A 26,601-nucleotide genomic window follows, 5' to 3' on the forward strand; every position below is an offset into this window, starting at 1 on the left:
CCTCGGTTTTCGAGATCAGTTTTTTAAAATCCGAAACAATTTTTCCCATTAGAACGTAGGTAAATTTCAATTCCGTTCCAAGTCAAGAAAACAACTTCGGTAAAGTATTTTTGTAACATTTTACACCATAAACTGTACATTACATACTATAAAGGGGGAATATCAGAAATGAAGCAACAATTTAAGGTACTGTGGAACCTCGGGTCTTGAACCCTTCAGTTCTCGACCAAAATATTTGGGAAGTCGTTTTCTCGTCTTGGAACGGATTAAAATTTACATACATTAGTTCTGATAGGAATAATTGTTTCAGATCTCGAACGACTCGGTTTTCGAATGACCTGGAACAGATTATGTTCGAGAACCAAGGTTCAACTGTATAGCGATATTAATTTCTCCTGCATTGGCGTCATTTGAAATCAGTTTTCATACACGTTGAAGCATCAGATCGAGTCAAACCAGGAAGTATTTGGTCGATCATGTATTAGACTGATAGAATTCTTATTTACGGTAAATACCTCGATCAAAGCTACTTCTAAAGTTTCGAGGAAAAAACTGAAAAACTTTGAAAATTGAAAACAGATTTTGTTTGGCTGGCATTAAACATGGCTTCTCCTGATGCTAGTACTTCATAGTCCACTACTAAAGGGAATCCTTATCGTTCATTGAACCATTTTAGATTTTCAGATCAGGATGCGAACCAGCTTATGGAAGAAGCTGAAGGCAGTGGATCAGAGTCACACCCAAATTATTTCGATTCGAACTGTAGTTATGATTATTTTGACGATCGGTATTCACAGACATATTTTTATTTACTATATCGGTATCCACAACAATTAGTAGGCATCAGTCATGCTGGTAACACATCATTGCAATGGCTAAAAATTAGTTATAATAATGTAAATACTGATTATTATATATATATATGATATATTATGTATATTATATATATAATATATATATTTATACATATTTATATACATTATATTATCGTTATTAATAATTTTACAAATGAACTTCAACAAGATGCAGATGACATGCTAGGGTTGAATAGCCTAATATTAAAAAATATACCCGAAAATGTGGTGAAACCAACTGCATCCATAAAAAGATCATATATAATAAAATGTAATCTAGTCATCATTTTGTGGAGTTTATCTGGCCTCTCATTGCGGCATTTTTCTCATACAACATCAACATGTCCCTCCGAAAGTCAAATTTGAACAGCATCACTGTCTGTCTTTCCTGTCGAATTTGTTTGAAAAAATCTTTTACTAAGGTTGGCTAGAAGTTTTAGCGAAAGTGAGACAAAAAGCGTCAAGCCGGAAACAGATAGTAAAAAAATTGAGACAACAAAATTAACGTTAAATTTAGTGAAACCTTATATTTTAGCTTCAAGCGTGTGTTTAATAAGCTGAATTCGTTTTAAATAAATTGAAAGTTTACGTTACGTAGCGTCACAAGAGTCTAGTGTACCGAATGCATTGCTGTTCAAATCTCTCTCACACCCGGTTAGCCACTACGTCTGTCTCGAAAGTATGAACTCCATACATTACTGCACATGGTAATGTTGCATTTTATTGCAGATCGTAATCACTAAATAGGTAACCATAGTTACTGAGGTTACTATACTATTTTGTTACTAACTTTTAATATGTATAGTACATATATAAAATGTAAATGTTTTCATAGGGGGTTTGCATTAGATAATTACCATGGGTTCCTATGCTCCGCCATACGACATTTTCGCCGTTCGATCCCAACACCAGAACGAATTAATGTCGTATGGCAGGGGTCCAATGTAGTTTGGAAAGATAATAATGACAGTTTTTGAGTTATGACCAAATTAGTGAAGGTAAAACATAACGACCATTTTTTTAAAATAAATGTGACCACATGAGGGAAATGCTAAAAATAAACTAAATAATAAAATAAATAAAGTAAGAAGGCTGAAAACAGGGAAACCAAACAATTAAGAACCCTATTACAAGGTTAGCGAAGACACTGTTTGTACAAAGTGCAAGCAAAAATTTTTGACCTTGACATATATAGACATATAAATTTTAACTATGAATTTAATTATCAAGTTATTAATTATTATCATTAATTATCAATTTTGTTTAAATTATCTTAAACTGATTATTTTTTCAACTTCATTATACCATAAAACCTCTACAGTCACATCTCTACTCACAAGTGCCCCAATATGCGAAAACCTTAAGATACGAGCCGACTTTCTAGCAAATTTTTTCCTTGAGATACGAGCCGGTTGTGGATGGCCGCTATATGGCCAAGTATGCAAAAGGCGGCTTTCGAGAACAGCATCGCTCTTTCCTCTCGAATCAGTTTAAACCGCTTTTAATTTTTACATCTTTACGAAACCATAATAGAAAGTCAAAGAAAAGGGTCCACAAAATAGTATTAATAATGAATTGATTACATCAATAGCAAGTAATTCTTTCGAGGTTGCTGCAGTGGTTGCCATGGTTTTAGTGACGGTGTACCCAAGAAAATCGATCGTCACAATCACAACCACACTCTGATTCAAGTCACGAATGTCTAAACCCAATCCGCTGTCTTTAAAAATTCAGAAAAGTTATTTTTCATAAGAGGCTTTCAGCAACAAGTCAATAAAAGTTGAAAGTCTATAACTGGTAGACAAATATTCAAAATTACTAATTTAAGTTTTAAAATTCCTTGTGAATTTTATTAGTTTATGTAGATGTTCTTTATTTACTACATGTATAATAAGAACCACGCCTCTCCGTTATGTATGAAAACTAGTTCGTCATAGTTGTTACTCGCTTTGTTTTATTGGGCAATAAGATAGTTTTCTGTGTTCGACCGAGAGCGCAAGCCATTTCTATATTACCATTGAAAACTCAAAAACAAAATTTCTGTCTAGCTTTTGAACTGGATCTCTCATTGGTCAACTGGAAGCAGTCAGCATGAGATATAATACCAAACACGATGGCTATTGTTTAGGCAACAATTTCCATGTTGAGCGAGGATACTTTGGTAAATGTCACCAATGTAGTCCTAAATCTTTACCATAATAAGAGCCAGGCCTGTCCATCTCACGACACATTTGGAAAAAAGATTGTACCACATGGGATTCGAACTCGTTTAAATAGTCTTAATGAAATTCTCCAGACAGGTTTTGTTATAAGACACTTGTTTGCTATTGGCAACGATTGTAGGTGGCAATGTAACAAGATTTAATAAACTAAAAGACCTTGAAGATAATAACAGTTCACAGTACATGCTCTAATAATGGCACAACAGCCAAGGAGTATTCTTTTTTTATCAATTATTCTTGTAGATGAAAGACTAGATGAGCCTATACTACGCTAGACCTTGTAGTTCACTGACATACAGCCCGGCACTGAACAAGAATACAAACCATCGTCAGAATGCTTCCGGAGGCCTTTGATTATTTTGGCAGTAGAATTGGACTTGAGCAGCTCCATGGTCAGTGGCAATTTATGAAATGTCTGAAGCAGCAGCACAAGTACTGGCGACTCGCCAAGGTCCTTAAACTCTGTGAGCCAACTGTGCAATGTTTCCCAAGCACCAGAGGATAACAGTCTACAAAGCCGAACATGGATTATGTCTCAAGATAGTTGGCCATTATCAAACAATAAGTCAGACATATTTAAGACCATCGGCAAAATTTAAGAATTGTAACAAGTTTAAGCTAGAAATCTCAGACACATATCAATCTTGCAGTGAGACATGATTACTGAATCAAAGAATGGAACCATAATTAATGAGGATTAATCACCACTGCTTGATGGACAGCGAAAATAGACCAGACGTGATGTTAGGCATTAAATAACTTCACACAGAAAAAAACATTTGTTTGTGAAAAGCTAGATCCAAACATTCAGTCAACTCAACAATATAAAACAGATGCAGCCGTATGAGCACTGCTTATACTAGTTGTCTTCCCTCAAGAGAAGACAACTCCAGAAAATGTACATTTTATCCGCATGACACTTTGTGAACAATTTTATTACCACCAGTCATCGAGTTTTCCAGTATTATCAAGCAGAGGACAAACACTTTTTTGTCTCTAACATGTGCACACCCCACATTCGTATCAAATTTACAGTTATTTGGTATCAAAAGGTTTGACGTCTTACTCTGCTGTGTTGTAGGTTCAAAATATGTGGAAATGTGATTACAAGCTCTGTAAAGCTGAAAAATGAACACTTAATCATAGCCATCACAAAAACGCCGTTAGCTGGAATCCTTCTTCAAAACGACTCAATAGGACGTAGTTGAAACCGATGGCTTGTTTACACTTTAATGCAACCTCATTTGTCGAAATATTCTGACAAATTAATTCACGCATTCAATAAAACCATGTCTATTGTCCTTACATGTCTATTTCATTATCATTGTAATGCTGTCACTTCGAGCACTGATATCTCAAAACCTAGCCTAAAAATTAGCTTAACTTTTTAACCTTAGCTCGAAGAAGTGCATATCATCCCCTGATAAACATGAGGAGCCTGTTGGTCACCTGTGATACTCAGAGAATGTGGCAGAAATTGTTCGCGTCATTTGGCAGGAAGTATGAGTGACATGATCAGATTACGACTAGATGATTAGACCAAGCTGAAACGAAACTGTAAAGTAGCTAGCACCTATTTTCGATAAGGGCTTTCCGGTAGAACCTGAAGTGTTTGTCATAAATTTGTGCTCCGAGACATTTTATATTGATCCTTTTATTGGCCTTTCAATCCACGTGATAACATCACATGTCAAAACAATAATCACATTGAGTACGTTATCGAAATAAAGGGATTCTAACCTATGACATTTTCGCGATGGTTGCGATTAACTGTCCGTTTTTGAGCTTTCAAGAACTTGTTATCACATTTCCACATATTTTGCACCTACAACACAGCAGAGTAAGACATGGTGAACCTTTTGATACCAAATAACTGAAATGTGAATTTTGTTGCAAGTCAACCTTTACTTTAATTGCCCCAAGTGGCAGTCATGGCCTGCACAAATATGAAACAATTTTATGGGAAACAAAAAATGAGATGGGAATGTGAAAAATGTGACATTAATCCAGTACAAACTATGCATACGAGCATGTTTCCCTTGTAACCTCCTAACACCTGCAAAGAATGCTCGGTTTAGTGTTGCAAATAGACCGACAACAAGGGAATACAAGTAACAAAAACATCAACAAAAGATTTCGCGTGTAGAGAGTGTCACAACAGTCGAACAATATTAACAAGATTGTCATCCTATTGCATCTACCAACATAGACAACCAATATAAGTACGATCTGCCGCGATTGAAAATGAAGAAGGTAGGACAATTGGAGCCCAATGAGTAAGTTGGACAGCCTTCATACTTGCTAAGCACAGCTTCATCTTCCGTGGCATTTAGCACATTTAGGAATGTGCACATATTCTCAACAGAGCCAGCTAGCTGCTTCATACAACTACAAAAATAAACAAAGGTGTACAGTGGCAATGGAGGGTTTGCAATGCAAATAACGTGTAACTAACAGAGCTCAGCATCAAAGCCGAGTCAGAACTAGCAGTCTCCAGAGTGAACTCAGCTATAAATTCAACACAAACACATGTTCGAAATGTTGGCCACACGACATTGTGTTCCGATATTCGCTTTATCAAATGCATTTAGCTTCTACCAAAAGTTGAGACAGCAATTTTATAAACTGCATTCAGTAGTAATTTTTGACACCAAAATCAATAGTAGATTTTAATTAAATGCTGCAAATTTTAATGAAGACAATAATTGGGCCCATTCAAAGCGTGATCGCCTTTGTTTCTAAGGTTTTTCATGTTGCAGTTTTATATTATAGTCAAATTTCTGAACACAAATGTTAAGGTGTCTAACATTATATAAATTATATCAATTTATTATCCATTGTTGGATCATATTGCTACTACTTCCTACCTAATACTTCTTTGAATGTATATAAAGGAAATACGCTGCTACCAGATATTTAGGACTGCTAAACATAGACTATTTGGCGTTTGCTATTTTTGATATAGTAGTCAACATTAAGAATTTTTGAGCCGGTGCAACAGCGCTATTTAATGCCGCTTTTAATGAAAGTGACAGACTTCAATTTTTTCCTAATACAAACTTAATAAAAATTAGTCTTGTTTTCAAAAAATTCATAATAACATTAATAGAGCATTTATTTGTGGTCAGTACTGGGCTAACTTAAACAAAGATCTAAAATGACAAATAAAATATGAGAGAATCAGAATGTTCTGTTGCCCTTCATGCCAAGTGTTTCGCATTTGTTATAAATTTTCATGCCAAATAGCTGTCATCTATACAAGAAACAAAGTTGTCAGTCTTCGAGGTCAGTTTAGAAAAAGCTTACACTTTTGTTTTAGTACAGAAATAAGAAAATTGCATCAGCTAGTACCCAAATTACCAGAGTACCCAAATTACCAGAGTACCCAAATTACCAGAGTACCCAAATTACCAGAGTACCCAAATTACCAGAGTACCCAAATTAGACAGTTTTGAGATTTTAAAGGCTGATTGAGTATTTTGTGCTTTTCAAATTTCTACTTTCACATAACGGCATAACAAGAATATGAGTGATAGTAATAACTCAGTCCCAAGGCCTCAAACACTGACTTGTTATGAACTGCCTACCGCCCGCTTCAAATACTATCTAGCACGACATTTAAAAATCTCACTTGGATCTCCCATGAGTAGCAATAAACAGAGCCTCAGCACTTTATCTTCAAGTGAGAACTATGAGAGTGAGTGAAGGATTTCACTGTTCACAATGACTGAAATCACTGCGAAATGAGTGAAATCACTCACACTGTTCACATACTGTACTATGATAATTTCCATAAGGCCTGCATGAATTTTTTTCATCGAATTCATATGGGTGAAAGGACAAAGTCAAAGTAATGGCACAAATTTGCTATGATACAAAGACAGGTGCGTGGATCAACCGTTAACACAAGAACAGCTCACGCCATGCACACAGCTTACATTAAAAATAAGACTGCCTCAAGTAATTAAAGATTTTCCAAGTGTCCCAGTACTACATGTAAGAAGGAAACATGTAAAAACAAAACACTTTCTAATCATGCTTTAAAAATTAATTTAAGCCTGTTGCAACGAAAATCTTTTGATATTGTAACTCATTGGGTGAAATTCTACATTGATCAGTTAATTGCAAATCGGTCTTAATTTATAAAAACGAACATCAAACTAGTGCATGGTGCATCCCATAGAAACCAGAACATGATGTCGCCAAGGGGATAGTGTGATATAAACCCACTAAAACAAAGCTAACAGCTATAATTTGACATGGTCTAATAACTCAAGCTGAGGATGCATACTTGTTAAACCTGCCACAGTCATCTTGGTTTTCTAGACCACCACGGCTATTGAGAAATGTGGAAACAGCATTCAACAATTGCTCTACTGTGAGCTTATGGCTTCCTCGCTGACTCTAAAATCGAACAGAATAGATATAATTAAGCCCAACACACACTATAGATCCCCACTTAAGTAGCGCATTGCATATCTTTATGGAATCAATACCAAGTTCATAGATTGGAACAAATAAAGCTAATGCCTGGCAGCTGATGGTTGTGTAACCAGTCAAGCGAATAGTAAAGGCAAACTATCAACTGCTTAGCTTTCACGCCCTCTGACAGGCCTCCACATTCCTTATCATGCCGCGAGTTAGTGTTAAAGCAACTGCACAGTAGGGCACTACTGCAATACCCACACTAGAGCATCATTATGCAGCTCCCATGACTGGGGGCTAATGCTAACCACAATCTGAGCTTGAAAACAACAACTATAGTTAATGAGCCATAGTAAGAACCAAGCTGCGGATTATTTGATCAATAGTCTGACCTATTTACAATCGCTGCTACAAGCTATCTGTCGCTACCTCTGCTTAGTTACTGTTCAAAAACAATGCACAACACCTAGTAAGTAAAATTAAGACGACTTCCATCCTAGTGAAATACAACAACCAATCAGGTAAACAGCCAGCATTTCTGATAGATTAAAATGACCGAAAAAAGGCCTTAGTGGGGAAACTTTGCAAACGAATTTGACAGATTATCTTACTCTTGTCTACGCAAGAATGAGATTCATACAAGGAGAAATCAGCCTAATTACCATTAACCAACAGTTTAATAACCTTAGTCTAAAATCGACTTTTAATTTAACAAAACAGAACAGCCCATTTGCTATCACGTGAATTACCAGCTTGTCTCTGATGATGTAACACGAGAATATTCAAACAACTGAAGAAATGCAACTGAACTTAACAGATATTTTCACTTGTTCAGCACAGCCAACCGAAAAACTAAATATTCATGCAGGAGAGAAGGAATAATGGAGCAACAATAATGATCCAGTCAGCAGAAGTCCAGTAGGTATGTCTTCCCAGCATATCACCATGAACAACTAACCTTCACCAAAAATCATGTTCTGATACATGTATCACAAGGATTATGAACTACTCTAAAAGCACCTGGTGTTAAGTTTTTCTACCGCCAACCGTATACTATACTGATGCCAACTATCATTTGATTAGCCTACTACCTCAATAACAATGCTACTGTTACCCTAACACAAGGTTGCACTCAAATAGCTGTCTCATAACTTGAATCAAGTAGATGTATTAAGAAAACGACTTGATTTATTTTGGCAGCAATAGCAATCAATAAGAATCTAGTTATTTGATCAAATGCAGAGGCAACAAATCAGAGACAGTGAATATGCTTTAACAACTTGATACTACCAGCCAAGAAGTGTTTCTTGATAGAACAAATTGACCAACACCAATACGCGTCCGACCATGAGCACACATTAAAACACAACAACCCAAGTTCAATTCATAAACGAAACGCAAATTATCACAAAATCCAAAGGACCTTAATACCATTATAGAGCTTGATTCATATACAACATCTGTCTTTAAAAGTTGTATTAATATAACTTGTCATACAAATGCTAGTTGATGGCAACCTATAGCAAGGTGAGTCATTTTTACCAACATTACTACCTAAATTAACTTGCCCATACAGTTCCGAAACCTTGCATCATGACTCACTGATTACAATTTTGTTCAAGAAGAAATCAGTGCATTAGCGACTACACTGACAAACTTCGCACTTGCTATATTGATGGGGTGAAGTTTGGTACTAAATGAAATTTTGTTTTAGCTAGTTGATTACCTTCGCAACCTTTACAACCATTCTTTAGGCACGTCTTCAATTGTGTCGATGAGATAATAGTACTGCAGATTTCTGACCGCCTACATAACTGGCTAGCAGCTATGATGGTTTTTCTGATAGTGGACCAATTGGCAACAACTCGTAATTATATTACTTATGTGCTGACTTGTTGTGATAAAGAAAGTTGTAACAAGACACTAGCAATGGTTGATGATCGTTGGTAGGTGAGAGTTGCTAATGAATGCAGCGTCGGCCAATTCCTAAGAAATAAAAAATGGCTGCTAACACACGGATATAGCGAGTCAACGAATAATATCTTCGTGTGGGGACTACTACCATCAACGATTAGTTATTTTATATTTGAGGAGAGAGCGATGTGGGTCAACAAATTTCTTTCTTTGTCAATCACTTAGAGGACTCGTCAGCCTACAAAATGCAAAACACACATCAGCTTTTTTATTCAGACAACAAATTACAAAAATTTACAAATACCACGTTGGCTGCAAGTTTCAAAGAATACCTACCACAGAAGACGATGAGCGACACCTACCTTTAACGGAAAATGACTTCACAATATGGCGAGCAACGATAGAAGGAAAATTTCACGAATATTTTTTTATGGAAACTATTTAATTTATTTAAAATTAATAAATTAAAATAATTTTTGTTTGATAATTATATTTTAAAATTTATTTAAACAATATTAGCTATAACGCACACAAAAGGCAAAGAGAATACAACTTCAACAAGAGCACTTTTGAAGACTCGAGATTACTGTACTTATCGTGCAGTACTGTACTGATTAAATGTACTTTTCAGCATTCATAAGCATTTACGACATGACTACAACCTATAACTACGTAGTACTTATTTAATTCAACTCGAACATAATACGCTGATAGTATTTTTATGTACACAAACTTTAGGTTAGATTGAAACTTTACCCACTGCACTACGAGTATGTAAAAACAAGTTGGTTTTTAATAATTTTTGGATAATATTTTTTAAACTATCCAATTCTTGATAATCATAGCCTGTCTGCCAGGTTTCCGTTTTCATGTTTAAACCTTTTACTAAATAACAATATTACTATTACTAACTTTGAGTCTTACGGTTAAATCTGCAAACTAGTTAAAATTATTTTTGTTAATATTTTTGTTCTACAGATAACTTTTGTTGTATTTTGCCTGCTTACATATGAGAAATCACGGATATAGTAGACGCACTTTGGATCTGAACTCTTCCTTCATAGATGAGATTTTTTGGAACCTTCGTTTATTCTTTCAGGAGATTATGAAAACCATTGACTAGTCGTTATATGCTATTGTGTGAGAACCCTTTTCCTCACGTTTTCATCCTACGAATGTTAATGTTTTAGGTGAAGCGGAAGTCTCATTTTTTGTTGCAAGAATATTCCGTTAAAAAATGAAATAACTTGCTGCGCGAATTAATCAATTGCCACCGCTAAATTTAATACCGTAATTTAATACTCGTTTGCTTACTTTCATATTTAAAAAATGTCTTTCAAGTCTTATAAGTATTTAGTTCCAAAGTTTTAAAAAATAGTTTGGTTAAAATTGAAAAGTAAATGCAAAAAAATTAAAATAACAAAAGATACAAGTCAAAATAATTTAAAAAAAATCTTCTTAGTTCATCTTCCTGGGGGCTGTATATCATTGTTCAAAGTTAGAAAAAATATTTTAGTGGTTTTGCGAACTTAATTCAGCTTGTTTGTCAGAATATGTGTAACAATTGTGTTATTAAAATACAACATAATGTTTAATCCAGACTTTTTTGTCATTTTAGCATTACTATTATAGCTATTCGTTGCATCCTTTGATTATTTTTATCGTTTATTGAATAGGAGTGTTTGTTTTCGCTACCGGCACTGTCCTCTACGGCAGTGGCAAAACTGCTAGAAGGGGCCGAGCATCGATCCCAGTACTTCTGGCGTGCTAAGCGAGCGCTTTACCATTTGAATAACAACCCCTCCGAGTGGCCGACTGGAAACGTCGAGAAATCACTTCATATTGGTGAACCAACAATAAAGTACCGCGCAGATGATAGTTTTAATTAAAATGTCATTGGAGGTGCCGGGCATCGATCCCGGTACCTCTCGCATGCTAAGCGAGCGCTTTACCATTTGAGCTACACCCCCAACTTATTTTTTTCTGACGATTATAGCAACTAGATCAATTACAAATTTCCTTGCCCTTCCAGCTGATGCCTCTCATTATGTGTAGGATACCGGTATACATGTTTATGGTCTAGCTTTAGCTGTGGTACTCTATTTAGTAATGTTTACTAGCATAGTAATTTTGATAGCAATAGTAATTTGATATTTACAGCAGTCTTCGCAGAATCAGTTCTAATGTTTAAAGGTTGACTTGCAACAAAATTCGCATTACAGTTATTTGATATGAAAATATTCACCATGTCTTACTCTGTTGTGTTGTAGGTGCAAAATATGTAGAAAGGTGATTACAAGCTCTTAAAAGCTCAAAAACGAACAGTTAATTGCAGCCACACGAGACCGCCATAGTTTGGATTCTCTTTCCAAAACGGCTCAAATGTGACATAGTTGTGAGAGATGGTTTCTGTTTACACTTTCATGCGACCTTATTCATTGAAATATTTTCACAAATATACTTCACACATTCAATAAAACTATGTCTATTGTTCTTACTCGTCTGTTTTATCGTCATTGTAATGCTGCCACTTTTAGCAGTGATATCCTATAACTTACCATAAAAATTCGTTTAATTTTTTAGCCTTACCTCGAAGGAGTACATATCATTGTCTGATAATCATGACGAGCCTGTTGGTCACCTGTGATAATCGAAAAGTGCTGCAAAAATTATTTGCGAAGTATTGGGTCACATGATCAGATTACGACTTGCCAATTAGACCAAACCGAAACAAAACTGTAAAGTAGCGAGCATCTATATTTGATACGGGGTCTTCGGTAAAACCCGAAATGTTTGTCATAAACTAGTGCTACGGTAAGTTTTATATTGAGCTCTTTATTGGCCTTTCAATTCACGTGAGAACATCACGTGACAAGACAACAACCAAATTTCATGACTACGTTATCGAAATAAAGAGATTCCAATCTACGGCGGCTTTTTGTTTTTGAGCGTTTAAGAGCTTGTAATCACATTTCCACATATTTGGCACCTACAACGCAACAGAGTAAGACATGGTGAATCTTTTGATGCCAAATAACTGTAACGTGAATTTTATTGCATGTCAACCTTTAAAGTTTAGCTATTAACAGAAGGTAAGAATTTGTAATAGTCATAGACTTATAATTCATTACAAAAAATCAACATCTTAAAGAGCTTAGATGAAATTAATATTCGTTTTATTAATCATAAATAAATTTCCCAAAAAAGCCTGTTCAATTTTAAAGAAACTCACCAAGTGAATGAAGAATGAATATAGTAATAATAATAACAGTAATAATAGACATAGGGAAGGAGAAGGTAGATAGAATAAAATTATCTGCCCTACTAGGATCAGCGAGGATATTGAGAAAGGTGTTGGATACCCCAGGTTAGGGGTCCTCGCCCAATACCAATGTGTCACCGGCTGAAGAGCTGTCGGATACCCCAGGTTAGGGACCCTAGCCCAATACCAATGTATCACCGGCTGAAGAGGTGTTGGATACCCCAGGTTAGGAGTCCTCGCCCAATACCAATGTATCACCGGCTGAAGAGGTGTTGGATACCCCAGGTTAGGAGTCCTAGCCCAATACCAATGTATCACCGGCTGAAGAGGTGTTGGATACCCCAGGTTAGGAGTCCTAGCCCAATACCAATGTGTCACCGGCTGAAGAGCTGAGGAAATCAACAAGGATAATAATATAATAATAATAATGCTTTGAGAATAAAGCAGCGTTAATGTAAATAATAACCACACAGAGACACCACAAACACCAGATGTTGGTCAAGTCCCCAAATTAAGAAAGTGTTACATTTAGTCCTTCGCTTGAGTTGTCTACAAAGTTAGAAATGCAACTGTCATGTTGTTAAATCCGGTTTCGGTAGTTTTGATTTACCGATTGAGACTTGGAGTCGTCATCTTACTTTGGACAACTCCCGACGCCCTGTGCTGGGTTGCTTCTCGGGGCTTGCGCTATACTACGGTCTAGGTGCCTATCATGTTGCATCGCAACCGCCATTTGAATTAGCCTAAGGGTGGCAAGATTTTTCCTTAGCCAATATATTCGAACCAGCAGGTCTGCGTCACGAACTATAGCCCAAGTTCTCTTTTAGTGGGATAATTTCCTGATACCGTCCCTCCCTTGACTGTAAGCAGTGATCGATTCTGTCTACACTTTCTGGAGCTTAGGGAGACCAGATTCGCTATCTACGTGGCTCTTCTCTCTCTCTTGGATTCCTGGTGGATAGACGTGTGAGATCTTTCTGCTGACTGAATCAACACCCAAAATCCACGCTTGTCGAGGTGGGTTGCGTACATCCCAGACGGAGTGACTAATTCGCCATACGCTTTCTCTATAAAACAGGTGTTACAGATTCCTACATACTTTCGTTTTACTAAGCTTATTATAATAACTTCAACCATGTAATCCATTCATTTACGTGGCTCTTCTATTACAAACTAATATTAATAATGTTTTAGGAAATAAGGTAATAAACAATTCAAACACTTTCTCTAAGCGAGTGCAAATATTAATAATCCTTGTTGTACTGGATTGTGTGGCTAGTTCGCTTGTGTTACTAATCCCCTCACTCCCTCTTGGTAATTCGAGTAACTGAAAACACCCATATCTCGTCACAACAATGTAGTAGCAATCATAGTCCGTATTCTTTAGACTGAGATACTTGTGCTAACATGGAGTCATGTTGGGTTGTTATTGTTACAGTTCACTACAAACTGTACAACCCTCTGTTCATTATGCTCCTTGCTCTCCCTAATACTAGCTGAAGGAGCGGCCTTGTCCGAGTAGTAAAAAGGTATTTGCGCAGAAAATTGATTTTTATTTAATGTATAACAAGAGCTATCACTGTAACTTTCCAACTTCATAGCATGAGAGAAGTGTTTTGTGCAGTTCAAATGAATTAAATAAAGAAATAAAACAACTACATGTATATAGGTGTTTAAATTTACATGTCTATAACAAGTCTACTAACTAATGCTATATCATTTGTATCAAATCCATCGCTCCTACGATATATTGTATATACTCTTTTTCTCGATTGCACACGCTAAATGTGTACTTTCTATTATTAATTATTACAGCACGCCGTTAAGTACATCGCGTAAGGCTTTCTTAATTTGAGGACTTGATCACCATTTGGTGTTTGTGGTGTCTCTCTTTGGTTATTATTTACACTAGCGCTGCTTTATTCTCAAAGCATTGTTATTATTATTATGATGATAATAATAATATTATAAAAACTAGAAATTTATTTGTTATACAGCCCACAACCAAAGTGATATTGGAAAAAAGAAAGGGTACTGATGGTTGAGAAATGCAATATTAGCAGTCAAATGGCACTGCAGTGCAATAGGATAACTGCAATGGTAGCTGTAATGTACTGGGTGTGGGTGTTATTATATACAACAAACAGCAATAATGAAAGGAAAATATTATATGTTTATATTTTCCTCCTGCAATAGGAGAAATGCAATATTGGCCAATATTAGAAGTAAAATGCACTGATATTATTAGAATAACCAATATTATTAATATAGTAATAATAGAAAACCAATGCACAATTTTGTTTACATTTCAAAACATCATAGCTAACAATATCAAGAAGTTGTGACATCAGTTAGAATACCTTAATAATTGGACATCAGTTAGAGTACCAAAGTACACAAAAGTTTCCAAAACGTCAATTACTTTGAAATCTGCAAAAAGAAACGATTTCTGTACTTATACTTTAATTACAGAAACCTTCGGCAATTTGACAATGCTATAGACTGGTGAAATATGCACGTTATTTTTTCGTGAAATGCGCACGACTTCATCGTTCTATTCTCTGTCGCTCGGCGTTTCGTTTGCCAGTCTTAACTTTGATAAAAGTAAGGCTTGGCCAGTTTTAATAACGATTTTCGGCCAAATTAATCTGTTTATTTGTGTATAATCTGATCAGATGGGTAAGTTTTAAGATACTGTCGACAATTTACAAATACTTGGTAACATATATTTAAATAGGTTTACATGTCTTTTGTATCGTTATTATACTTTAACGACTCAACAAAACGATGATTAAATTTGTTGATGAAATTTCGAAACAAGGGTTTGCGACGTTGTTGATGAATAATTTTCGTAAGTTGTGTGCACACGCATTTATCATAAAAACTCTCAAACGTTCGCTCCGCTCGTTTAGTCGTGGGATAATTATTATTATTAATTGTATTATTACTATTATTATTGTTGTTTTTAATATTATTATCATTGCTATTAATATTATTCTCATTCCACTTAGTGAGGCTCTTTAAAATTGGACAGGCTCTTTTGGGAAATTTATTTGTAAATAATAAAAAAAACAATAGTTCCATCTAACCATTGTTCTTTATCATATCGATTTTTTGTAAAAGAATATGTACTAATAAAAATTCTTACTTTATATTAATAGCTAAAGTGTAAGCATTAAAACTGACTATGATAAAACAACCATCTATAAGTATCAAATATGTTATGAAGGCATCTATTATAGATGGGTGCTAGTGCTAACACAATCTGAGCTTGAAAACAACTATAGTTAATGAGCCATAGTAAAAACCAAGCTGCGGATTATTTGATCAATAGCCTGACCTATTTACAATCGCTGCTACAAGCTATCTGTCGCTACCTCTACCTAGTTACTGTTCAATAACAATGCACAACACCTTGTAAGTAAAATTAAGACGACTTCCATCCTAGTGAAATACAACAACCAATCAGGTAAACAGCCAGCATTTCTGATAGATTAAAATGACCGAAAAAAGGCTTTAGTTGGGAAACTTTGCAAGCGAATTTGATAGATTATCTTACTCTTGTCTAACCAAGAATGAGATTCATACAAGGAGAAATCAGCCTAATTACCATAAACCAACAGTTTAATAACCTTAGTCTAAAATCGACTTTTAATCTAACAAAACAGAACAGCCCATTTGCTACTTTGAAAATAATACTAGTAAACATCCCCAAATACAGCAATACAGCTAAATCTACAACTAATTTCCTAGAATTATTATGGGAAGCGTCAGCTGGAGGGGCAGGGAAAAGTGTAATTCGTTAATTTGCTATGAACCTCAATAGTAATGTAGTTGGGGGTGTAGCTCAAATGGTAGAGTGCTCGCTTAGCATGTGAGAGGTACCGGGATCGGTGCTCGGCACCTCCAAATATTTTCTACTCATTGTGGCAAATCAAACTAACATATCAGCAAACCAATCAGCAATAGCAACATTGTTACTAACTCTAACAATATTGAGCTTATAACCAACAACTACAAGTGTGGCTAGACTTAAAGGACGTGTGATAACATGGTGTTGTATTTTAATTGTAAAATTATATAATTACTTCTAGTAGCATGATGTTGGATGAAGCTGATGGAGCATTAAAAAGCTTTGCTCTACATTTGGACAAGAAAAGATTATTATAAATTAATAAATCAGTGTGTTAACTTGTATTTTATTGTATTATATTTATGCTGCATAGTATATTGTACTGGTTTGTGTTACACTGTATTGTATTGTACTGGATTGTGTTGTACTGTGTTGTACTGCATTTTGTTGTATTATGTGGCATAGTATTTTATAGTATAATAAATGTGAGACATTTTTACATAAAAATGAATTTTTGTAAAACTGTCTCATCAAAAAATCTACAGCTTTGCTTTGTTTTGCATCAATTTACATTTTCGCATTGTTTTGTATCATTTTAAATGTGGCTGTATTATTTAACAAAGATCCACGACGCATATAATTGTGGAGGTCAGAGCAATAAAATTGGGTAATAGGTACAAAGAAAATAACTATACCCTGGAGCTGCTAAAAGTAATACTACACTAACTATCAGATTGGAGGTGCAGCTCAAATGGTAGAGCGCAGGCTTTGCATGTAAGAGGCACCTGAATCAATACTTGGCACCTCCAAATTTTTTAGAATTTTGGCAGCGAGTTTTACAATAATTTATCAGAAGCACATTATAAGAGCGATTGCACCCATCTGTAAAAACATAACATAAAGTTGGTTCAGTCAGTTTGGGAAATACAGGCTAGTCTGTTATCCACTCTGTTTTTATCGCATTCAAGTAATTTAGTGTGTATAGTTACTTTACTATAATAAGAACCATGTTTAAGTGGTTGTCTGAAAAGCCATACTGACAGTTATAAGAAAAAAGAAATGTCACACACAGAAATTGAACCCAGATGCATGACCTCACTACCAAACACACTACCAACTGTACCACTGAATCAGCTTGTAAATTACAGAGTATTTGTGCAGATAATAATTACACATGATGATTTCTCATGGCACATGAAACTTCTAGCGTACTAGTCTTTACTGTAATAATACTCGTAGCATCCCATCCCCTTCTGTCTGAAGCCACGGTTAGAGCATGGAATTGATTCCATCATGCTGGGTTCGAACTCATTATATTTAGGCTAGTCTTCTATCTACTGTTTTAATGTAGTCAAGGATTTAGAGGATGGTACCATCAAGGGAGAGATTAAAGCCTGGTTCCCATATACGCTGCAAGAACTGGTGATAGCACCGCAGGTCTATCAGCGGTAAAATGAGAATGCTGACCACTGCCAGTAGTTGCCGGCAGTCAACGCAAAAGTTAAACGCAAAAGTTTAACGCTGTTCAACGCTGTTCAACTTTTGCCAAGAGCCGCAGGCAAAATCTTCCCAAAATGCTTTGTACAGGTAAAGGTCAGCTTTTTCGAAACGGCGGCAAGTGAACGCTTTTTATTTTTTATGCGATTATTAGCGATGCAGCTTTATGTGAACAGAAGCCGAGACTAGCGTCGCAAGTGTCGCAAGTGTTTTGCTGCGCAATATTACCGCCGTGGTATCGCAGCCAATATGGGAACCCGGCTATATAGTGTGTAGCTAATCTTTAGTGTACAGTTCCATGGAGGTTGGGAAAAAATTATACAAGATTCAAACTCATGACAATTAACTCTACCAATCGACACACTACCACCTACATGAATCATTTGCCTTCCACGATATTATAATAACTGTACATATACTTATTCTCTGTACTTTATTAACACACCTGATGATCTCTTACAGTACTTTATAATAATTGTATATATACTTATTCTCTATACTTTATTAACACTCCTGATGGTCTCTTACAGCACTTTATAATAATTGTACATATACTTATTCTCTATACTTTATTAACACTCCTGATGATCTCTTACAGTACTTTATAATAATTGTACACATACTTATTCTCTGTACTTTATTAACACACCTGATGATCTCTTACAGCACTTCATAATAATTGTACACATACTTATTCTCTGTGCTATTATTAGTAGTGCATATGATGATCTCTCACAGCACTTTATAATAATTGTACACATACTTATTCTCTGTACTTTATTAACACTCCTGATGGTCTCTTACAGCACTTTATAATAATTGTACACATACTTATTCTCTGTACTTTATTAACCCAACTGATGATCTCTTACAGTACTTTATAATAATTATACATATACTTATTCTCTGTACTTTATTAACACTCCTGATGATCTCTTACAGTACTTTATAATAATTGTACACATACTTATTCTCTGTACTTTATTAACACCCCTGATGGTCTCTTACAGCACTTTATAATAATTGTACACATACTTATTCTCTGTGCTATTATTAGTAGTGCATATGATGATCTCTCACAGCACTTTATAATAATTGTACACATACTTATTCTCTGTACTTTATTAACCCTCCTGATGGTCTCTTACAGCACTTTATAATAATTGTACACATACTTATTCTCTGTACTTTATTAACCCAACTGATGATCTCTTACAGTACTTTATAATAATTATACATATACTTATTCTCTGTACTTTATTAACACTCCTGATGATCTCTTACAGTACTTTATAATAATTGTACACATACTTATTCTCTGTACTTTATTAACACTCCTGATGGTCTCTTACAGCACTTTATAATAATTGTACACATACTTATATTCTCTGTGCTATTATTAGTAGTGCATATGATGATCTCTCACAGCACTTCAGACTAGCGATAACAATAATACGGTATATAAATTTTTAAACGATTTTGTTCAAAAATTATGTTTCCATTTCAATTAAATAATTAATTTTTAATAATTTATTAACTTATCATTTACAAGGAATTTTTTAATTTAAATAATAATACACCGTTAATAATGTAAAAATGTGATATTTTTGTTTGTTTTGAATAAAATTACTTCAATGGTTCTAAGTGTAATGGTTAGCCTCTTTTTACCTCAAGTACATTTTCTCTCAAGGCAAATTTTGACCTTCAAAAGGTCAAAATAACTAGTGCTCTGACAGTACTTACTAATCTAAGCAATAATAACAATGCTTGTTTATTTAGCCCTATTTGCTTATGATTAGTCCAAGTTTAATTAGGTCACTTCTACTGGGCACATAGAGATATCCAATATTGTGTATCTCTGCTTGAGTCTGTCACTCTGTAAAGTTATTTTTTTAGACTACCCATTAGTAATTGATGTGGTAAGTTATTCTCTTTTGTATGTATCACTAATAATCCGGATCTGTGCTATTTTCCATTGATCAATTCTTCATTGTATTGGTCAGACAACTCCAGTGATTATTGATGATCCAGTTCCATAGTCACATTTTGTCAGATACAATGGTCAAACAACTTCCATGCTTGATATTTTCAGCAGAAAAGCAATAACCCTAGATCTCCATGTTTGATTGTTGATGTATTGTAACGTTTGCTGCACTGTTTTGTAGCAGTTGCAGTTTTCATGATCCCAAAATTTGCCACTTCTCTCCACTTGTCAGCTGTCAATCATTTCAAACTCTGACACATACTAACCCTCGGGAGAAGCAAGACCCTGAATCTTTGCAGTGAATCTTTTGGCTTCTCCTGCCTGACTACCATATAACACAGATATGAATAGGCAAGTGGATAAGAACCATATAAGGTTCTTATCCACTTGCCTATCCGTATCTGCTTCTTCTGTCACCAGGATCCAGTCATTTCAACATCATGAAAGGTGTCAATTATCACATTTGTGCCACTGTACCATCTACTGCTGCAGCTACAACGTTTGTCATTGTCATCAACCGTCATTAGCTGAAACTATGTCTTACTGCTGCGGCGATGTCTGCTGCCGGGTAGTGATTCCCATCGCCTTATTGGAGGAGCACAGATCTTCACTGTTAGCCGTGTTATACATAGTTCAGCTTTCAGCGTTTGTTGAGGTATGGCATAATATCGTTATTTAATTCTAAATGTTAATATCTATTAGCACTATCTTCATCATCTTCATGAATACGTATTTGTGCCTGTTTTCTTTGTTCTTCATTTGGTTGGTCTGCTTCTTTCCCCTCAGACCCAAAGTGGAAAACACTTTTCAATGCTCGCACTTTAGCTTTGATTTCATGGTAAAAAAATTTAAGATAGTAAACAATTTGATGTCATAATGTCACTTACTAAACAAAGTAGTGAGGGAAAACTACCATTTGCAGTTGCTATCTCAAGTTAATGAGAGTTGTCCCCTCACAGTTAATCCTGCCTATGGTTTACTAAATAAACTCACAGGTTCTAACTTCTATGGTCCTTCTGTAGCATTATACTACAGGTGCAGGCAATTATCTTCATTAGTGAATTTTATGAGCTCCTTTATATGTGTCCCTTATGCTTTTGGAACCTCACATGAGTAACATTTCTGCACTAGCTGGTGTGATTTGACTATTTATATGGTCAGCCTGAGGATTGCAGTGATGGAACCATTTCACTTCTGTCCCTGACGAGTTGTTGATCACAGTGGAGTTTTCTCTTCTCCACCAATAGGGCTGTAGGTGACTCAGTACTTTTTCTTTGCAGCTTATAGTTTCATCAGCGTTGCAAGTAGGTTTTTATGTGCGATAGACTCACACTTGGCCATAGACGAATTGCTTATCATGCATCATCATCATGGAATTCCTTGCCAATTTGACTAAAGATAATTGATAGTGATAATAGTTTTAGGACTGCTTTGAAGCGGTACTTGCTGGACTCTCTGGAACAGATTTGTTCTGACTGATTTTGTTTAGTCAATCATGTTTTCTTCATTAACAATCTCATCCGTTAACGCAGGCTCTGCACCTCGAATAGCCATGCTACTACTCATATGGGCTCTGATTGCACCTTACTTTTTTATCATCTTGTTATGTTATGATTTAGCCTAATGTAAAATAAGACAAACAAACCAACTTGTCTCCATATGTCATATGTACTACCTACTATTATATCTATATTATATACTATATATATACTATATATATATATTATATTATACAGTTTATTCCTTCTTTTCAATTAATTTTTCTCACATACATCTTTTCAATGTCATCGATTTTACACCGTATGTTGGTAAATTAAGATTATGTTATGAAATCTTAATTTAGATTTCACTGTGGTGTTTGGTGATAACATAAATACAAGTGTTATCATACAACCAGCAGTGATAGTTGGCTATAGATAGTTGGCATAGCAAAATGTGCTAGATTATGTTTCTGCGATGTCATTGTAGCCTGTGGACCCACATGGATATTTTTGAAGGCGCTACCATAACAACCATATCATGAGACCATTTTACACATTTGCGGCTTTTTGGTGTACTCTGCATGGAGCCACTCACTATCTGCTTACAATCGGCTCACTGCTGCCTCCCTTGCAAGTAGGTCCGACCTGCTGCTTCTACTTGCAAGTAGGTCTGACCTGCTGCCTCTACTTGCAAGTAGGCCTGACCTGCAGCCTCAACTTGCTAGTAGGTCTGACTTGCTGCCTCTACTTGCAAGTAGGTCTGACCTGCAGCCTCTACTAGCTAGTAGGTCTGACCTGCTGCCTCTACATACTTGCTAGTAGGTCTGACCTGCTGCCTCTATTTGCTAGTAGGTCTGATCTGCTGCTTTTACTTGCTAGTAGGTCTGACCTGCTGCCTCTACTTGCTAGTAGGTCTGACCTGCTGCCTCTACTTGCTAGTAGGTCTGACCTGCTGCCTCTGCTTGCTAGTAGGTTTGACCTGCTGCCTCTACTTGCTAGTAGGTCTGACCTGCTGCCTCTACTTGCTAGTAGGTCTGACCTGCTGCCTCTACTTGCTAGTAGGTCTGACCTGCTGCCTCTACTTGCTAGTAGGTCTGACCTGCTGCCCCTACTTGTCTATTTTGCTGCCTATTTTCAGCAGACACAAGTTATTTACACAGTTACCACAAGTTACTTACAATGCCGTTCGTTTTGGGAGGGAGATAACTCTCTAATACAGGAATCTGCATAGTGAAACATATGCCTCCTCCGTCGTCTTTTCCAAATGAACTGTGAAAACAAAATCACTGACTCTTGTCTGTTCTTACTTTTTATTTTTATTATTTCTTTATTTTTAACTCATCTATTCTAATAAGCTTGTATTCTTAGTCTGATATATATATAAAATATATATCTAATATTATTACAGATTCTCAGCCCATCTTGTAATTCATGACCGTTATTCGCGAGCCGCTTTGTGTTTCATCATATCGTAGCTATGACCACCATGACAGTTTGTTAATATAAATTTGGTACCTCTGTATCATGCCTTCATTTAGGCTCTGTTATGGGCTTTTCATATCACACTGTCTCACTTCTCATTCGTAGTTAGTTATATTGCAAGTCAGTCATTGGATGGCTTGCCGTCGCTTAGCCTAGGAGTCTCCAAACCATTGAGCCTGACGGTCACGTAAACTTTTGAACAGCAGTTTAAGGGCTGGCCTCATAATCTAGGTTTACAAAAAAGATTGAAGGACAAAGCATAACAATTCCAGTGCTACTTTGTTCATCTTTGTAGTCCCGTGTGTAGTAGGATATCATGTGTAATAAGTACGTGCATAATATTTCATATGGTAAGATGGTTAGTGAGTGGCCATGTGGTTAGTGCATCAGTCTGCCATGCCAAATGTGGAAGTACAATTCCTGTGAGAGGCATTTTTTTCTAAATCATAATGTTCATTGAAAATAAACCTTTGGTTTAAAGAAAAAATTACTAAGTACCAATTTTTAGTGTCAAACGCACTGAAAATTTTATCAATGGGAATGATGAAACCGGGTTCTTGATGCAAAAATTTTTACAATGTCTGACTGTGAATATACGTTCCATGCATTAATAGAAATACTGAATTATTAAATGATAAGTTGGATCTCAAGTAATTGATAACAAATTTCCTTTTTGAAAAACTTGTAGTACTGCTGTTGCAAAGAATCTCTTTGCTGATATAATCTGCATTAAAAAAATTCTTCATCATATAGTAAGCTTGTTTTACAACTAAAATTCACAAAAAGTAAGCAAATTACAACATGTACTAAAATAGAAAAGATGATTGTGCATTTTCTAACTAAATGATAAAACGGACAGTATGAACAATTACACCACTACTAGCAATAACACAGCCAGACAAGACAGCTAGAACACTGTCAACTAGAACCCATCCTAAACATCACGAGACACGAAGGCTACAGCTGACAGTAGGATGCAGCTATGATCAGGTGACATCATTAATTACTAAACAATGATTCACTGATGGTGATCTACTTGCGCCACACATCAACTACAAACAAGCTGACTTGCGTAACTAACTGGATTATTTTTTAATATCTTCATGGCCTGATGGATTCTAGTGTGACCTTTGATCTGTGATTCTTTGATCAGCCTTGGGAGCTGATCTTGATCTTGGCCTGTGTGCCATATTTTGGAGAACCCTAATTTAGCCAAATTTCCTGCATTGGAAAAATTTCGATCACCTTTCTATCAGATGTTGCTTGGTGTTTGATTGTGTAATTGTATTTTTGATTTAAAATGCATTTCAAATTTTTCAATTACGTATACCGGTATATGATAGCGTTGATTGACAGAGAATATATTGTTCTTTCAATCTGATGTAATCTCCTAGTACTCTATACTTAATAAGCTATTGAAGTGGGTCATGTTACTCATGATAGTAGATAGCTGTGTTGAATATGTATTCGCTTATTATCTCATATAAATTGCTATAATTACCCAAAATATCTAACACCCTTAATTGTCTATAGCTATTTAACTGTGCATATGCCATAGCATCTAGGTGCAAAAAGGGCAGGCATAACAAATTTAAACCAAAATCTTTTCAGGGAAAAGTCTTAATTTTTTGCAATAATTTTTAAAAGTTTGCCAAAATAAGTGTGTCTTGACAAATAACTTTGTTTAAATGTAAATAATAATGTATTGCAAATTTGTACTCCCTCCTTTGTCATAAATTAGCAAGTAAGATGGAGATAATTTACTGCTTGTGTAGTTCATGTGAAAACTGTCAGTTCCCTTTCCTCCTTCTCAAGATTAAAGACACTGAGTGCAAGGCAATAAAATGTATATATCACAAATATCTATAAATACAACAGAACAATGTGTGCGCATACAACGGAACAGCAGGCAAGAGTCTGCCAGGATCTCTATATTTTGCACCCTCCTGCCTCTTTTTAGAGGTGTGCTCCATGGTTAGGCTCCGCCCCTCCATCTTACTGGGCCATAATTATTGTAATACTGCTTGTTACATACTGTGTAGATACTTTTGGCTCAGAGCACATTATCTCTTCAGATACGTCCTGTATCAAAGATGAGCTTACACAAAATTTAAGTAGATTTTATCAGAAAGTATCGGCATTTTTCTATATTTGCGATTGTTTTTATGTTTGAGATGATCTAATTGCCAGGATGTTTCAAGATTAAAATCGATAAAACTTGATCGCTGTTAAAATGTTCAATACAGTAGACACTTCTATAACCTATATTGTAAGTTCCAGATAACGTGAAAAACTTATCTGAGGGTTTTTCTTCATACTATGTAAAATACTTTATATAACGTAAAATGTCAAGTCGGGCCAGTTCTCAAATTCGATTCAATTGGCAACCTATATCACAGCACTTGCTAGAGAAAAAATGATGTGCATATAGCGCTACATCTATTATATATAGAGCTTTTTGTGTCATTTGAGTTTGTCGTGGTAGATCGTCAGATGTGTCGACAAAACAGAGAATAGGTAGCTGCACAATTGTTCATAAATACTTAAAGGAATTCGATTGGTGCAGATGTGACAGTGTTGGTCTACCAATATAAATGTCACAAGTTGGAGTATCATCAAAAGTTCATTTTTATTCTAACCTTGACCCCTGAATACAGATAGACGATGAACAGATAGTACAATTTTTTATAGTAAAACTATTTTGCCGCTTTGCTTTATTGTACACGGACAAAAATATTTGTTAATAGTTTTACTTTGCAGAATAGACTTTGCTGTTTAGAAAAAATAAGCAAATTGTTGTACATGAACATCAACGATGTGCTCTCCCCGTCAACTTATTGTAAAATTACCGCAATCATGGTCTATGAATAAAACCAGTGAGATTTATCAGTAAAAGGAGAAATCTTGTCGACACAAACCAATAATACTACATTTATGGTCTACAAATCTAAAAAGTTAAGTTTTTGCTTTTTGTGTGGCCAAAGGGGCGAGTTTGGAAAAATCTTGAAACAAATAGGCAGTTTACATGTATTTTACGGTTCTTTCAATGCAACGTCCAAGCAACGCAAACGTTTCTGAAACAGATTATTTACATAGTAGGAGTGCCTACTGTACATCTCACTTACTAAAGCCTGGTTTCCATATTGAATTGAGACCTCCGCGGTAGTTCGATGCAGCAGAACACTTGCGACGTCGGCAGCGTCTGTTCGCATGAAGCTGCATCGCTAATAATTGCATAAAAATTTTCGCTCGCCGTTTTGCAAATGTTAACCTTCACCTGTACAGTGCATTTACTGGAAGGTTTTGCCTGAGGCTCTTCGCAACCGACGGTACCTGGTTTTACTCGATGTGTAGGTTCACTTTTCACCGCTGATAGCCTTCTGTGCAATCGCCGGCGCTTGCGGCATTTATGAAAATCCGGCTTAAGCACGCATTCTACCATTTCACCCACTTCACTTTAGTATGCAATGCTTGTAGCTGATTGACTGTCTGCCATTTGAGCTACACCCACATCTGCATGTTGTAGTATGCAACTATTCCAAACTTTACCTTGTGTTGGAAATTATTTTGAAAATATCATTGCCATGTTCCACCTAATATCCATTCTCTTAGCAGAGAAAGGTATTT

General features: G+C 35.7%; 1 protein-coding gene and 1 non-coding gene across 2 annotated transcripts in view; both read right to left on the reverse strand.

Moving 5' to 3' along the window:
• LOC137398511 (serine/threonine-protein phosphatase 1 regulatory subunit 10-like) overlaps positions 1 to 9,799 on the reverse strand; it is a 42,129-nt gene extending 32,330 nt beyond the window's left edge. The window contains exons 1-5 of the mRNA XM_068084628.1: positions 9,778 to 9,799; positions 9,228 to 9,653; positions 7,368 to 7,480; positions 5,375 to 5,464; positions 3,401 to 3,585 (exon numbers count right to left, since the gene is read on the reverse strand). Of these exons, the coding sequence (XP_067940729.1) occupies positions 3,401 to 3,585; positions 5,375 to 5,464; positions 7,368 to 7,480; positions 9,228 to 9,248 (409 nt within the window). The 5' untranslated portion in view covers positions 9,249 to 9,653; positions 9,778 to 9,799. The remainder of the gene's footprint in view (positions 1 to 3,400; positions 3,586 to 5,374; positions 5,465 to 7,367; positions 7,481 to 9,227; positions 9,654 to 9,777) is intronic.
• Positions 9,800 to 11,312: 1,513 nt separating this feature from the next.
• On the reverse strand, positions 11,313 to 11,385 carry Trnaa-agc (transfer RNA alanine (anticodon AGC)). The gene has a single exon. It is a non-coding gene; the product is annotated as a tRNA-Ala (tRNA).
• Positions 11,386 to 26,601: the final 15,216 nt, after the last annotated feature.

Source organism: Watersipora subatra, chromosome 6 (genome assembly GCF_963576615.1).
Source record: "Watersipora subatra chromosome 6, tzWatSuba1.1, whole genome shotgun sequence".
Lineage (NCBI taxonomy): Eukaryota > Metazoa > Bryozoa > Gymnolaemata > Cheilostomatida > Watersiporidae > Watersipora > Watersipora subatra.